We start from the raw sequence: 16781 nt of genomic DNA, 5'->3' as shown, positions 1-16781 counted from the left end.
GCTGAAGAGCTTTCGGTCAGCCATTGATGGTTGCTGGTAGAAGGAGAGTCAGTTTTCTTCAATGATGTGGCTCCTGAGAGGCTACCACCCATACTTCAGCAGTTGGCCCTACATTCTGATATCACTAAATAGATTCACTCAGTGTGAATAATGCAGCACATGAAGTTTGGAGGAAAAGGTGGTGGGTGACATAGGGGAGGAACTGTGAAGACTAGAATAGATGATGAATTTCATGAAAACACATTAGATACATGTTTGAAATCTTCAGACTATTTAAATAAAAGCTTCACTGTGAATGCCAGACAGTAATGGCTGAGAGATAAGAGAACTGAGAGGCAAAATCATGTCTGGTGAGGTAGAGGAGAGGGCAGCATACACTCCAGAATCATTAGGGGAGTCTCAGAAATTGCACCTGATTAATCTGCATGGTGCCACCAAAAATCAAGTTATGCTGTTTGGATTGAATAATATGCCTAGGGGGGAAAATAAAACAAAAACCCTCCCTAAGCAAAGCATGGTGAGTGAACTGGCTAATATAAGGTGGGAGCAACTTGAAACATGAGGAAGGCCATTTTATATATCCCTTTGGTTTACACTCTAGCAAACAGAAACCCATCTCTTAAGTCAGGAAGTCTATTACAACAGTATTCTTGGCACGAACTCCCAATTGCTACAGAATTATATCTTTCTGAGTGAGATAACTGGAAACTATTGGAGAACATATGAATTGTCACACTTATTAACTATCAGCTGCAGTTTCAAACTTTCTCATCATTCCACAGGATACTGGAAAGAAAGTGAGAGAGAAAAGATGGCAGACAGCTAGGACAATGAAAGATACCCCCTTGCCTTAAGAAAAAGCCCAGTTTAATAGGAAAAAAGTCATTATTATTATTATTATTATTATTATTATTATTATATAAATTATAAGATATTACCTGCCTTATTACACGATAATGATTTTCTACTCTACTTAACATCTGTGTATTTGTCTTTTAATCATATTGTCTTATTGGGTTATATACCAAACTTCGCAGCTAGTGAAAGCTGTATTTGAGAAACCAGAGTCACAAAGAGACCCTGTTGCCTCAGCTATAATTCTAAAGAACCTCTCCTACTAGTGAAGAAGGCTAAGATTTCAGATCTTACATACTAGCGGATATAAATGCATTTCAATTGACTTCTGATTTTTTTCTAACAGTAAAAGGCCCTTCAAAGTAGTAGTTATTAACATGTTAGCACATTTCCAATTTACTTCTGATTTTCTGTCTCACTTTTCAAATATGTAAGTAAAGCAGTGTAGAGTACAACAGTGTTCCTAGCCTTCAACCAGAGAAAATTTGCTTGGATTTGTTAGTGTAGTGATTGTCAAGAATGGCAAGTCAGTAGCCTTCCTCCCCTGAATGTCTAATACAACACTCAGGAGTCTTTAAATTCATCCAGGATTGTGGATATGTTGTACAGCAAATAGCAGAAAGATTTTCACTTGCTTACATGATGTATTGTTTCATTCTACTCTGTGCAACTCAGAGTAACCAAGTCACAGAATCCAGACTTCTATCAGACTTCTTTTTATCCCATTTTCTCACAGTCTTATTGCTTCTCCTTGTTCTTTATTCACAATAATACTTTCATTTTTTCTGGACTTTTATCTCATTTCATTCGCTCGTCAAATAGTAACCTGAACATTGTCTTAGTTACTTTTCTCATTACTAACAAAAAACCCGAGGAAACGACTTGAAACCAAGATTCATTTCTTTGGGCTATGGTTTGAGGGATTTAAATCCCTGCTCCTTGGTTCCATTGCTTTGGTGCTGATGATGAGGCAGAACACCAGAAGGAAAAAGGGGCTGTCCACTTTACGGTGGACAGGAAGCAGAGAAGAACTGCAGACAGCATACAGCCCCAAAGACATGCCTATCCCCAGGTCACACAATTCCTCAAGCCAGGTACCATTTTCTAAAGTCCCCAGATCCTCCCAAAGTAGCACCACATGCTGGGGGCTAATCATTCAGTTCATGAGCCCATGGGGAACATTTGCTCTTCAAACCACACATGTTAGCTATTTAATAGCATTTAAAGTTTTGAGACAAAGGGAGAGTGTTATATGAAGTTTTGTTTGCTATAAAACAAACAGCTCTTTACCTAAAGACCCATAGACACTGTTAATGACTTTGAAGCATTTTGGTGACTCCTGCTTACTTCTGCACATGCTCTGTCTTGTCTCCAGTCCTCCGCCTTCCTATGTGGCCATCTTAAGTACTGGCACTGTGATTCTATTCTATCTTTTACGCTTCCTGTCTACTTCCAATGGAAGGGGGATTTTTTTTAAGAAGGAGAAAGGTGACTGGCTATAATAAAAAACACCTTCTATGGCAGATACAATAGCATTTATAGATATATCTGTGAGTTGATTCATGAAAACATTGACACACACTATAGCTATCCTACCACTGTTTGGAAATCATAGTTCCCAGTTGAATAAGAAGGAGGGCAACATAATTTCATGATGCTCTTCATTGCACATTAATATCATAAATGTAAAAATCTTATGGGAAGATAGTGTAGGATAAAAATTCTTTCAGTAATATGTTGGTTTCTATGCCTATGCCTCCAATAATTAAAGAAACCTCATTTATTTAGGTGTCTATTTCTATGTTTGCATTTTCCTGATATTCTTTTAACATTTCACTATAACAACCATGTCTTCTTTCCACTTCATTTTTAATTAAGTGTTAATGGGAAATAATCTAATTCATCGGGACACCTGTCTTATTTCAATCACTCATTTTCCATGGACCTAATGATGGTAAAGTTGGTGGTAATGTGTTTCCCAGGAGAAGAAGTGGACAGACAGCTGTGCCGAGATGCAATCTTTCCCATTCCTGTGGCCTGCGATGCGCCATGCCCAAAGGACTGTGTGCTCAGTGCATGGTCCACATGGTCCTCCTGTTCACACACCTGCTCTGGGAAAACCACAGAAGGGAAACAGATCCGAGCTCGCTCCATTCTGGCCTATGCAGGTGAAGAAGGTAAGCTCTCCAACTTTTTGACTGTTTCTTCTGAAAACTGATGGCTATTCACTTTGAGTATCCTGTATAAGATGACATTCTATGAAAATGAGCTGACAGAAATCCAGCAGTGAATGACATTTAATATATATCTGTATGGTTTGATTCTATTCCTAATAATTAACCTTTAAAATTGTTCTTTAATAAAGAAAGAGGATGTTTTAAGGAATTTGACTTCTTTCCATTCACCTAATAATTCCTATTCCTTCTACTCCAAAGTGTACAAAGTGGGGGAAATTGAGAAACAAGTTTTAAAAAACCAAACATTTCTTTTTTTTTTTTTTTCTATTTTGGTAGCTCGTTTTAGGCATTGACAGTCTAATGCCTCTTCATATATGTATAATATCAAAGTTATATTTTAAATTTTAGCATGACTATTGCTTGGCTGGACACTATGTGTGTTCTCTACCTTTCTTATTTTTGAGCTCAGGCTCTGAGATTCACTGGACTCAAACATGGATTCACCTTATGGGGTAAATAAGGCATAATTGTTACAGATCACACCTCACCTGCAAGCTTTATTGCCAAGTAATACAAGGCAGTAATTGCCTCTGAGCTGTTCTCCAAATGCTAATTTGTCCTCTGTGTGACTGGGTGAGACAGTGTCAAACTATTGTTATTTCTGGAAGATAACAGAGGAGTTGGAAAACATGGGAGTCAAATTCTTTCACACTGAGGCACAATCTCTTTCAGGAATGTAGATGTGCAGCTACAGCATCCCACAGTAAATGACCCTTCTCCTTATTCACATTTAGGACTGATAGATCACAATTTCTCTTTATAGTAAACATGCACACCTATTAATCCCTGAAATTAATTGATTTTGATTGGTTTTATGTCATTTTGGCTTTTTATGTGTTCAGGCGTTTTGGTCATAGTATCTCATAATCTTATTTAACAATACTTGCAATTATTTTACATAATAACTATGCAGATTATATAATTACCTTGGCTTTAATACACAAGTGCAACATATTATATAAATGTTACCCTTTCAGAAATTTTATTAATTCTGTGGAGCCCTCAAATATTTCCCACTATGGTTGCTAAGAAAATGAAAACTTTTAGAAAAAATACAGATTTTAGAGAAGAAAAAAAAACATTATTTTTCTGTGTTCTCAAAAACACCTCCAGCTTGAATAGACTACCTTCAGACTTCAAACTCTATCAGCTCAGATTATGTCTTGAGCTTCATTAAAATTAGATCTGTGGTCACCCTGCTTCCTGTAAACCCATTATACTTGGCAGACATTTGCTGTGTGACTAGTAATGAGTGACTTTTCACCCCAAGTCACACAGCAAGGATTTTTGCTGTGTTTGCAAAACTGCAGCAGATCATTATGTCTATAGATGAGACACTTCACACTGAAAGGTCTTGAATGTTTTAAAGGCAGAAATTCATGGTTAGTATTTGATACATATAATCCATTTAATTTGAAAGGGTAGGATTTCAATAATTTTTAATTAAGTCTAATAGCTGCATCATAAGCCAGTCATCTTGAGAGACTACAGATATTTGTGTAGTATACCAAAGGGCATGTATCTAAACATCATTTTAAGTACAAAGCAGATTGAATATCTGTAAGTGGATGTCTTACTCTCTGTCTCTGGAAATAACATTTACAAAACATAGTATAATGTGTGAGACACTTAATGGAGAACTCATCTGCAAAATAAATTTCCTTAATACCTGTTATTTGCTGGATATGAAAATAACCTTTCATCTTGTGGGAAATGAGACTGTTAAAAAATGGTTTTTATTTTCTGAGAGAACTATATCTATAAGAAGTCTTAAATTTTGTGTTCCTATCAATGATATTATATTCTACAAAAGTAGGTATTTTATTATTCTACAAAAATTCGAGCTTGGAATGTGTCACAGATTTTTTTATGGAAATCACTGTGATAATTTTATAGGAAAATAAAAGATAAACGTGATATGTAGTGTTTAGAGATGAGATTATATAATTTTGTAAAAAAAAAAATCAATGTGTAGAGCAAGTGCATAGGTGTAGGAGTCTCTTTAATGTAGCGGGAAGTTAGTTACATGTGCTGGCGATTGAACCAGGCCTTTGCGCTCTACCTTTGAGCTATATTCTCAGTTCCAGATCTTGGTTTCTGATTCTATTTTACCATAACCATAGCTGTTAGTAAACTCTGGATCAAAGGGTTGCCTTACCCCAAGAAATCTAAGCAACACAACAAAATAGAACTTTCAGAGGGAAAATTATGTTTCTTGACTTGCCAAACCGTACCTCTGGCTTGAATAGATTACGTTCAGAAAAGTGGAAACATATAGTAAAATGTTAATAAATGTAACTATACCATGGAGGCAATGGGCCTAACGTTTAGTCATTTTTTTCTGGTTATTAATGTGAATAAGGATTTAAATAGGGGATGAATTGGGGCAGGGCAAGAGGTACATACAATTCAGTCCTTGACTGGACTGTGATTTGGTTTATACTGATTCCAGGTCTGCTATGGCAAGATCTTGGAAAAGCCTTTATTTTGTGAATCCCCATCACCATCACCATCCAGACATGACTGCTTCTGCTTGTGAGGCCACCTACTTCCTGTCTCCAGTTAAGGAGAGACAGTCCCATCACTGGATATTCTGTCTGCAGGATATCATGCCTTAGGGTGGGGAACTAGAGAGATGCTTCAGCAGTTTAGAGCACTTGCTGCTCCTCCAGAAATTCACAGTTCAGCTCCTAGCATCCACATTGAGTAGTTCACAACCACCTGTAATTCCAGCTCTAGAGAACCTGAAACTATCCATGGCTTCCCAGGCACCAACACACTCTGTGATGTGCATACACACAGGTGCACGCATATAAATAAAAATAGAAATGTATTTAAAAGAAATAAATCTTGCTTAATCTAGCAACCCAAGTAACTGAGAGCAACAGAGAATTCAAAATCTCTTCTCCTGAATGTTTTACAATAACAACGTTGGCATTACTTCTAACATACCTTGCCAGAAATGCATGCATAGAAAAAGTGCATGAAAAAAGTGCATTACTCCGAAAAAGTGTCAGAAAGTTGCTATATAATTGTAAAATAATGCACACCAAGTATTCAGAATTGCTTATAAAAATTAAGGAAATACAGAAGAAATATTTCCAATTAAAGGAGACCAACAATTAACAAGACACCTAAATGTGATACTTGATTCTGAATTAAATCCTTGTTTTATGAGGATTATTTGGGGATAGTTAGAAGTTTAGATGGGGCTGAGTACTGGATGTGTTTATGTATGGGAGGATGCCTTACTTACAGGAAATATATTCCAAATTTTTCAGTTTGATGAGCCACACTTATCAACTTCTTACAAATGGTCCATGAAAATAACTGTTAACTCTGTGATACAATTACAAAGGTAACTCAAAAGAATTTAAAAGAAAATAAAAGAATGAAAATAGTTTAGATATCTTTTCTTCCCATACAATCTTAGATAACACTATACGGCATAGTGTTAGCAATACACAAAAATATCTACAAAATAATTCATGCTGAAATATCATTAGGAAACCAAACCACGACTGGAAGCACCTAGAGATAATCAAGGCATGAACATGGGAGAAAGTTGACTATAACTTTTAAGTTAAACCAGGTGGAGGCAAGAGGTTGCTGAAGAGACTTCCATGGGGAAGAGTTTGCTATGCAAAGACAAGGACCACACCTAGTACTCATGTACAAAGGATCTAGGTTTTGGGGTGTGCTAGCAATCCCAGAGCTAGGGCAGCAGGGACAGAAGGATGTTTGCGGCCAGCCAGAATCACCTAATCAGTAAGCCCCAGTCTCAGTAAGAGAGATTGTCACACACACAAGGTGGACAGTTCCTGAGGAACAACACCTGGTGTTGATCCCTAAATTTCACACATGTGTGTACCTGCACACACATGAACACATACCCACAAACACACATATATAATATATGCATGGAAAGGAACATGAGCCCTTCTTGGGGTCAGATTTTTACTTCTTGTTTTCCATTTATATAAAATCGAGAATTTACTAATTTAGCATTGTGTGATTTTTTTTAGATAAGCATCTTTATGATATTATGTAAACTAGGATTTGTCCTTGTAGCTAGAGTTTTCCTGCCTGGCCCACGGTCAGAGCAAATCTCTCTCACCCACCAGTCCCACAGCCGCTCAGACCCGACCAAGTAAACACAGAGACTTATATTGGTTACAAACTGTATGGCCGTGGCAGGCTTCTTGCTAACTGTTCTTACAGCTTAAATTAATCCATTTCTATAAATCTATATCTTGCCATGTGGCTTGTGGCTTACCGGGATCTTCACATGCGGCTTGTCATGGCGGTGGCTGGCAGTGTCTCTCTCACCCAGCTTCCTGTTCTCTCAATTCTCCTCTCTGTTAGTCCCGCCTATACTTCCTGCCTGGCCACTGGCCAATCAGGGATTTATTTATTGACCAATCAGCAACACATTTGACATACAGATCATCCCACAGCATGTCCTCAAACCTACTCTAAATTTATGTGGAAGTTCCAAAAGAAAGAAACCCTTTAATAGTTGAATCTGACATAACATAAGTAGTGGTGTGTTGAATTTGAATAAAACATAAACATTAATGTTAGATTTTCAGTGTTTTTCATTTTGAATCCCTGTGCAGATCTTCAACAAATTTAATTTTTAAAGGTAAAAAATGACGTGCAAGTACCCTCATAGAGTGAAAAATGAGAATACATTTGTTTCTGCAAAGTTCAGAATGACCTGATATAACTTCACTAGTCATATGTCAGTGTGCTGTTGTATCTGCTGTGAGCAGAGAATAGATGCAGATTGATATAGAATTATGAATTATGCCAATTTTCTCAAATAATTAGAAGCCTTTGGAATTATATTTTACAGAGAAAAATTTGGAAGAAGTAATAGTTCTATTTCAATATACTTGTGTTTTACAGTTTAGTGATTTTGATTATTAGAGTCATGAAGCAGCTGTGTTTCTTAGAGGATTCAAAGACACACAGATCCAGGGTGTGTGTAGATATGAATGTCACTTGGTGTCTAAGGGGATGGTAGCACTTCCCCATCCTCCAGCTTCAGAGGATTTGAGAGGGCTACATGATAAGAATGCTCCTTCCTGTTTCTGCTAATGCTCTGGTTCAGCTGTTTCTGGTTCAGCTCTCCCAAGCACTTGTCAGGCCCTGGGCAAGGGCGTCTCACCAAGCAGAGTCTGCCATGAGAGGATCTGAGCTGCAACAGTCGGTAATGGTAGAAACATGGTGTCACCACTTCCTAACGTACACTCCATTCACTGCTTATCTTTGCAGCCATTCACTTTCTCATGTGAACTCTACACTCTGACTGACATGTCAACATGCTAATCCCCAAGGCTGTACCTAGATGAACTGTTCTGCACTTATTTTTAATTTTGCTTAGATAAAATGATCTCTTCTTTCTCATCTCAGAAACTTACTATTTAAAACTCTAGCTCCTCGTAGTTCATTCCAGTGCCTCCTTCTTCCAGACATTAAGTCTCCAAAACACAATGAATCATACTTCTCGTAATCATTATTAAATTTAAAAAAAAATTACATACCTCTCAACATAATTCTGATGTTCCACATAGAATTTTCCTCTTGAGTATGTTTGCTCAGCCACTCTACCCTTCCTACTTATTTTCCTTACCACATCACAATATCCTTGAGTGTACTGAACAATTTCTAATCCCTCTGACGTCCCTTGAAGTTCCCCATATAAATGCTGGGATGCTGTACATCACACTGAATATACAGGTATCCAGTTACCATATTGAATAGGGCTCTTTATACATATAAAGTTCCTCCCCCAAGACCCCTCTGTCCCCACCCCCTAATCCACTCCTCTTCCATTTCTGTTTAGAAAAGGATGATACCATGAGCATCAACAAAACATGGCGTATCATGTTGCAGTAAGACTAAGCACTCCTCCATGTAATAAGACTGGGCAAGGTGACCCAATATGAGGAATAGGGTCCCAAAAGCCAGTGAACGAGTAAAAGACAGCCCCTGTTCACACTATTAGAGTCCCCATAAGAGGACCAAGCTACACAACTGTCACTTATATGCAGAGTGCCTAGGTCAGTCCCATGCAGGCTCCCTGGTTGTCAGTTCAGTCTCTGTGAGCCCCTATGAGCCCAGGTTAGTTGATTCTGTGAGTTTCTTATGGTGTCCTTTGCCCAGCTCTGGCTCCTACAGTCCTTTCTCCCCCTCTTCTGCAGGATTCCCTGAATTCTGCCTAATGATCGGCTGTTGGTCTGCGTCTGTTTCCATCAGCTACTGGATGAAACCTCTCTGATGACTATTGGACTAGGCACCAATCTGGTCACAAGAGATGGCCAGTTCTGGCTACGTATCCACTATTACTAGGAGTCTTAGCGGGGTCATGAATAGGTCTGTTTTCAAACCTGTCATACCAGTTGTAAATACATCAATGCCAGAAACAGCAATTCCCTAACTCTCACCATACGTGTTCTAACAAAGCTTCTGCAAGACTGATGTGTACAGGAAAAGTTATGTTCTTTTTCATATATTTTGATATTTCTTTATATTTACAGACTATATTGTGTGGTAAAGGCATACATATGAGAGGGAATATGAGCTGTGCATGTACATGGAGGCCTGAAAAGGATGTCAGGTGTTCTGCATTGTTCCTATTTTATACACTTGAGATAGTCTCGTACTAAGGTTGGAGATTACTAAAAAAAAAGCTCTAGCCATTCTCCAGTCTGTTTCTGGCCACATGGTGCTAAAGTTACCTGATCATGCAACTACACCCAGTATTTTAAATGAATTCTGGGGCTTTGAATTCAGGTCTTCGTGTTTGCAGCAAGTGCAGTTATCTATCCCTAACCCAGTGCCTCTTGTTTTAATACAGCAGTTTCACCTAGTAGCTGGAACATTTTATATGCACATAAATATTTCTTTCTTTATTTTATTAAAAATAGATTTTTTCTCACATAATATATCCTGATTATAGTTTCTCCCAGCCTCAACTTCTCCTAGCTCATCCTCACCTCCTCTCTAAAGGTTTATTTATGTAACAGAAGTCTTTTCAGTTCCAGTAAAATCTTTCCTGTTGCTGAAACTATAAAAACATCCAAGTAACAGTTTTAGTGTAAAGCCTATATTTTTACATGTAAGAGGACATAGTAAGTGTCATAGTAAGTATAAGTGTCATAGTTCACATTTTATAATTTCTCCATGACTATGGAAATACTCCCAAAGGTCCAAAATTAGGTTTTCTCATAAATAATAGATACTTTCAACATTGTATTTATCAATTTTTCTAACATAAAATTATTCCCCAAACAACACAGTGATGCTGCAGTGACAGATTACACCAAAATTGCAATGTTGTAATAATTAAGACCACACTAGGGCTTATCGGTGCAAGGATCCTACATCAGATCCAAACTGCTGATGTGGCTTTAATGTGGATTAGGGCGAGAAAATAAATAGCCTTTATGTCTATAAACTTAACAGCTATCTTACAGTTCCTTGACATGTTATGCTGATGTTGTAGAAGTTCTTTTCTTACCCTTATCATTTTTCCCCTAAGCCAAGCAGTCAATTCAAGTGTCAAAAGCAATTCAGAGGTTTAAAATCAGTTTTAACAGGATACTTATTCTTACAGTAAAAATGGTGTATGATAGAAATGCACCATTTTATCAGCAATTGTAGTATTAAATGTAAAGGAACTGTTAAATAAGTGTATATAAAATCATATTTATAATTACATATATAATTGGTATGTATTTGTTAATGTGGAATATGTCTAGCACTCGGAGGAAGGAACTCTAGGTGTACTCACTTATTTCTCCCCAATACAATTAGCACGTTTTAGAATTCAGTGTATTCAAATCCTAAAAGTCCATGCAAGGGTTGCAAGGGTCATCCAGTTGTATGACAGCAGACAGATATGAAATGTGACAGGTGTCCTTACCTTCATTAAGCAGAGACACCAATAAAATGTTCAGGACAGGTCATTCTGATGTTGGAGTCACATTCAACAGTGCAGAAATTATTCTAAATTGTTATTAACAAGCTGCCAATTGATTAGCTGCTGATCAGGGGGAAGTCTGAAAATATCTGTAATCTGTGGAGATCATCTCTGGTGTTGCCACTGGAATCAAATCATCAATGAAGTAAGGGATGAATTTCTCTAATCCCTGCCTTTAACAATACATCTCTTTATTTTCACAGTTGGTTAAAACAAAAACATGATCTTCCTACATTCCTTATTAACACACTGGTCACATCGTTTCAGATGCTTGGATTTATACATTTATTCATTTGAAGTTGTGAACACAAATTAGGACCCCACCTATGAAGTTCACACAATAGGGCTGGCACAAAAAAAAAAAAAATGATACCAGAGTATTAGCCTTCACATCACAGTCTACTAATTAGACATATGGCTGTCTTACCATTTAACATCCCCAGCATTATCGCTTTGTACCTTGAATGCATTTCTGCAATGCAGCAGTTAAGCAGAAGTCATAGCAGAGTTGCCAAAACTTGTAGTGATAGCGAGCATTGTTGTTCTGGCTGGAAACAGCGGTCCCAGATATGCAAAAAGGAAACAATCAAAATCAGCTAAAGACCATTTGAGGAAAAAATAAATACTGGTTGTTTGATTAAGACTTTTAATACATCTTCTGGTGCAATTAAAAATCCAACAGGATTGGGGAAGTTTCTCTGTGATAGAAGACTTGCCTAACATGTGAAAAGTCCTAGATTCCTTCCCCCAGGACTGGAAGGAAAAGAATGTAACAGCATCAAAATCTAAAGACAGATATTGTTATCCTGGAGAAAATTCTGTCAATTACATGGGACAGTGTTTTTGTTGTTGTATGTATAGGCTGAGGCAGGATATTTGCATGTGAGTGCAGTCTTGAGGCATCAGATCCCTTGGACCTGGAGTTATAGGCAGTTGTGACCTGCCTGACAATGGGGACAGAGAACCAAACTGGTATCCTCTGCAAGATCAGTATATGCTCTTAATGGCTGAGCCATCTCTCTAGGTCTTGGGACAAATCTTTATAAGAAATTTCATATTAGGCTAGTAAGATGGCTCAGTGGGCAAAGGAACTTGCCCCCAAGCCTGATGACCTGAGTTCAGTCTGGGACCCACATTGTGAAAAGAGAGAACTGACTCCCACAACTTTGCATTTGATCTATACACACACACCATGGCATGTGCATGCCCCCCCAATATATACATAAATGCACACAAACAATTGTATAGATGTAATAATTTTTAATAAAAAAATGAAATATCTGATATCACCAACATCTTTATGTCACAGATGATGATACCATAAAAAAAACACAAACTTTAATGTGAATGAGTTCAAACTGACTGAAAAGATCTGGACTCTGAATAGAGAAGTTAAAAACTATGTTTTCTTGTAATTTTTGCAAAAGCGTAATACAGAAAAAAAGCGAACATGGAATTAAGTCATAGAAAGCCGTTTCAATAAGCATACAAAAATTAGAGTTCAGCAGAAAATATTGTTTAAAGTTTAATTTGAAACCATTTCTTGTTCTTTTGAACACATAAAATGACGGTGCATTGCACAGCCAATGGCACCAGAGATTTGAACAAATCCATTGATTTCCCAATAATACTCTAGAAGATCCTAAATTTTCCTCCAATGTTAACATATTTGCGTGTAATCACCCTAAAATCTAATACATTAAAGTAAGCATTATTTAAAACCCTGGGTTAAGATTTCCTTTTTAAAAGATGGCAACTCAAAATACATTCAGATATTTTCATCTACAGTGTGAAGTTTTCTCTGGCTTGTGGTTAACAATTCTGTGGGCTTCCTTGCATTTGATGTTGGGTTTCTCTGAAGAACAATGGCTTCTCCTTAAGGTCCTAAATTGTCTTCAATATCTAGTATGTATACTGTATGCTTCATATTTTAAGCTAGATCATGAAAAAGAATAATTTACCTCTTTTGTAGTATGCTGGTAGAATACTATGTGCTCAGTAAGTGGTCAGCATCATCGTTATCAGCCCTGAAAATTCCTAGGAAGAGAGAACAATGAAATTCTTTGGCTCTCTCTCTGATCTGTTATTGTTGTCCATTTCTGTAGGTGGAATCCGCTGCCCAAACAGCAGTGCCTTGCAAGAGGTGCGCAGCTGTAATGAACATCCTTGCACTGTGTATCACTGGCAAACAGGTCCCTGGGGTCAGTGTATAGAGGACACGTCAGTGTCATCCTTCAATACGACTACAACATGGAATGGGGAGGCCTCATGTTCGGTGGGCATGCAGACACGAAAAGTCATCTGTGTTCGAGTCAACGTGGGCCAAGTGGGACCCAAGAAGTAAGGCCTTTAGAATGTCAGCAGTAAATCCTGTGGTCAGCCATGCAGAAGATTGGCTTGGGCTTTGCTTGCTTCGTTAAATGGAGTCTTTTGATGCTTGTCATTCCTGTCCCCAAGAGAAGATTTGTTTGTTTTCGGTGTCAGTTGCTGATAAAGCTGTAACTATTTCTGAGTCTTGTACAAGGGACCCATAAATTTTGTAGAAACCTTTCTACCTGGTCCCCATTTTCAATTCTACTGTAGAACAGTGTGCTTTTATTAAGCTATTGAGGTAAAGAAAGGAGTCTTGCTCTAGGCTTGGCTGATCAATAATGATGGTGTACAAAGTCCTAGCAGTGGAGGTCATCCATGACCTCCTGTATATCCCTGGGCTTGGAAGCTGACGATCTATTTAATTGAATAGAAGCCATCTATGATCTGCCTTCCTTTTCCCCCAGAAAATACTATATCACTAGTAATAAGGCCAAACTTGTATTTTTCAGTGGTAAAATGAGTAACCACCTACTTCCAGTAGAGAGCCTTGGGATAAGATGACTGCTAAGATAAAGTGAAAACCACATCAGTTTCTGATGGGTTAGGTAACAACAAGGGAAACAGTTTGCTAGTGGGAAGGACAAAAATACAGAGACGTGAGGTGTTAAGAGTATCTTGTGACTATTATAAGCAAAATCAAGTAATGTCATGAGGAAAAACCAATTAGAGAAAAGTTAATGAATTTTAAAAAAAAAATATTCTTTTGAGTGGGAACATCCTATTTATTTTTTGAAACAGAATAACTTCTTTAGTCATTCAAATGTCCTTAGCCATATGGAATGTGGACAGCACAAGCAACATGTTTTACATAAGTGTAATTGTGGCCTTGTGTTTCCCAAATCATCAGCCAGGTGGCTTTGACAAAGCTAACTGAAAGCATTATATAATGAAAAATACTCTGATGTAGTCACTCAATGAACATTAGAAATGGCTGTTTTAAAAATGCAAGGTATTTCTTTTGCTTTTTTCTATCAGTGACTTTAGCTCTGAAAATTTTGTGGATGTATAAAAAGCACTCGGGTTACTCTCTCTTCCTCCTATCTCTCTTCCTCCCATCCCTATTATGTCCCCTTCTCCCTATCTGTTCCTTTTTCAGGTGCATGATTTTTGGTTTTGTTCTATTAAATTTTCCATGGGCACGAGAATAATTTATCTCACATATGGAAATATGTAAGAGTCCCATTATGCACTTTTATCTAGCTATCATTGCAGGTATTAAAGATATTTAGCTCCATAGTGTATATATAGATTTAAATTTGAAAATATATTAGAAAATATGTGCCAAAGAGATTCTCATAAAGTGAGAGACCATTCTGCACACTTCATATGGTAACCTCAAACCAATATGTTAATGGGAATTACACTAAGGTTGTTATTAATCTGACTCAGGAAATTAATTTGCAATATATTAAAATTCAATGGTGCTAGCATCAGCAGGGGTGAAAGTCCCAAGTCAGGCAGAGCCTGATTCTTGCTGGGACAAGAACAGCGATAGAAGTGCTCAGTAGACCAGACAGGATGAACAATATTATATTGATTTGCAAAAGGCTTCCTCTGTCTGTTTGACAGACAATGGCCTTTCAAAGGTTTCAACTTAGAGCGACTACAAACTAAAATACTGTTCCAGAGTGAAGGGTTACATGTGAAAGGATCTCTGTGTGAAAGAGCCTAACGGATCCAGTGTCATGAGATCATTCACTAAGAAGGGTGTCCTGATGCCTCATATCAGATCACCACAGTAATCCAGCAAAAATTTACTATGCCTCTACAGCTGTTTTTCAATGATCTGGATATGCCCATAGATTTGTTGAATCATGTGGGTTTCCTTTGCCCTTAAAATTGTGGGAAATGAAACCATGTACAGTGAGTTCAAAAGAAAGTGTTATTGCCCTTCTCCCTAAATGCTAGGTTAAATTCAATGAATGCTTTCCAATACAAGTCATTTGAAACAAAAATGCAAATAGAAGCCTTGTTTTAAACTCTTCTTAATAAAATAGATTACTGAGAGATGGCAAAATCAATGTTATTGATCTTATCTATCCTCCCAAGTAACAAACTTCAACTCCTATCACATCTGTTTAATTTGACCTTGAATAAGATTGGGAGGAGGGAGGAATCAATTGTTTGATTTAAACCACAAATGCTAAATACACACAGTTCCAGGGAAAGGAAGCATGTTGGCTAAAACAATTGCCTCACCAAAGGAAGTCAGAATTCATTTTATTGGATGAATCTAGGCTGTATAATTTATCTTTGTGTGTTCACTTAATGACTTTGTTGTTAGTAATTTTGCTCTCCACAGTTAGCCCAGTATCTTGCTGTGGCTATTTCCAAACTAAAAGAATATGTAGAGGGTCAATGATAACATTGTAAATTCAATTGATTTATTTGGAGTTACATATTTGAAGAGCATGCAATTGAGTAATGGCCTCCCACTGCTAAAGTTATAAAATGCCTCAATGAAAGAATTGCTTTCAATAATAATTACTGACCAGTAGCTCCATAATCCCAAAAGAATTCTTTAGATTATATGTTGTATTTTGTCATATTTTCAAGTTAAATTATAACTCCAGTCTTATAAAAAATCTAAATCAAAAAACACATCAATTTCTGCAATTCATACTTAAATATTTTCTGCCCAACATTTTAAAGACTCATAATAATTAGGAAAATCCAAGTTTATCCTCAACTAAGCAAGGAGATTATTGTTATTTGACATGTTAAATATTAAATATTTTTAAAAATCAACTTCCAAATAAACCTGAGTATTTAAAGTAAGAGAATATGTATTCTATTTATAATAGAAAAGAGTATTATATTTGTGTGGGAGAAAATGCATGTAGGCAAATAATTACAGGATATGTCAAAAATGAAGTCTCAGCAAATGCTATAAAGAAATTATTGGAAACAAATAGTGTTAACTATTATTGCTCACTGTTTACTTCCTTAAAGGTGACTAATATGGAACTGGGAATGAAGGCACACACCTTTAACCCCAGCACTCAGGAAGCAGAGTCAGGCAGATATCTGTGAGTTTGGAGCCAGCCTAGTCTTCATAGTGAGTCCCAGGCCAGCTAAGGCTATACAGTGGGACCCTGTCTCAAAAAATAAACAGAGAAAGAAAGAAAAATGAAAGAAGGAAGGGAGGAAGGAAGGAAGGAAGAAAAGGATGAAGGAAGGAAAGAAGGAAGGGAGGGAGGGAGTGTAGATGTAACCAACTGTCTTATTAAATAAGAAACACAGAACCAATGCAAAGAAGAAAGCCAAGAGATCAGAGCTAAGAACCTTACCCACCTGCTGCAGCTAGCCTCTTCAGCCAAGAGACC

At 37.3% G+C, this 16781-nt stretch overlaps 1 protein-coding gene across 1 annotated transcript in view; it reads left to right on the top strand.

The window, feature by feature from the left end:
• The window catches only part of Thsd7a (thrombospondin type 1 domain containing 7A), a 219695-nt gene that overhangs the window by 126461 nt on the left and 76453 nt on the right, over positions 1 to 16781 (top strand). Inside the window, exons 7-8 of the mRNA XM_059256457.1 lie at positions 2838 to 3032; positions 13188 to 13422. Of these exons, the coding sequence (XP_059112440.1) occupies positions 2838 to 3032; positions 13188 to 13422 (430 nt within the window). The remainder of the gene's footprint in view (positions 1 to 2837; positions 3033 to 13187; positions 13423 to 16781) is intronic.

Source organism: Peromyscus eremicus, chromosome 3 (genome assembly GCF_949786415.1).
Source record: "Peromyscus eremicus chromosome 3, PerEre_H2_v1, whole genome shotgun sequence".
Taxonomy (NCBI): domain Eukaryota; kingdom Metazoa; phylum Chordata; class Mammalia; order Rodentia; family Cricetidae; genus Peromyscus; species Peromyscus eremicus.
Note: the sequence above shows the minus strand (reverse complement) of the source record. Positions and strands in the feature narration are given on the sequence as shown.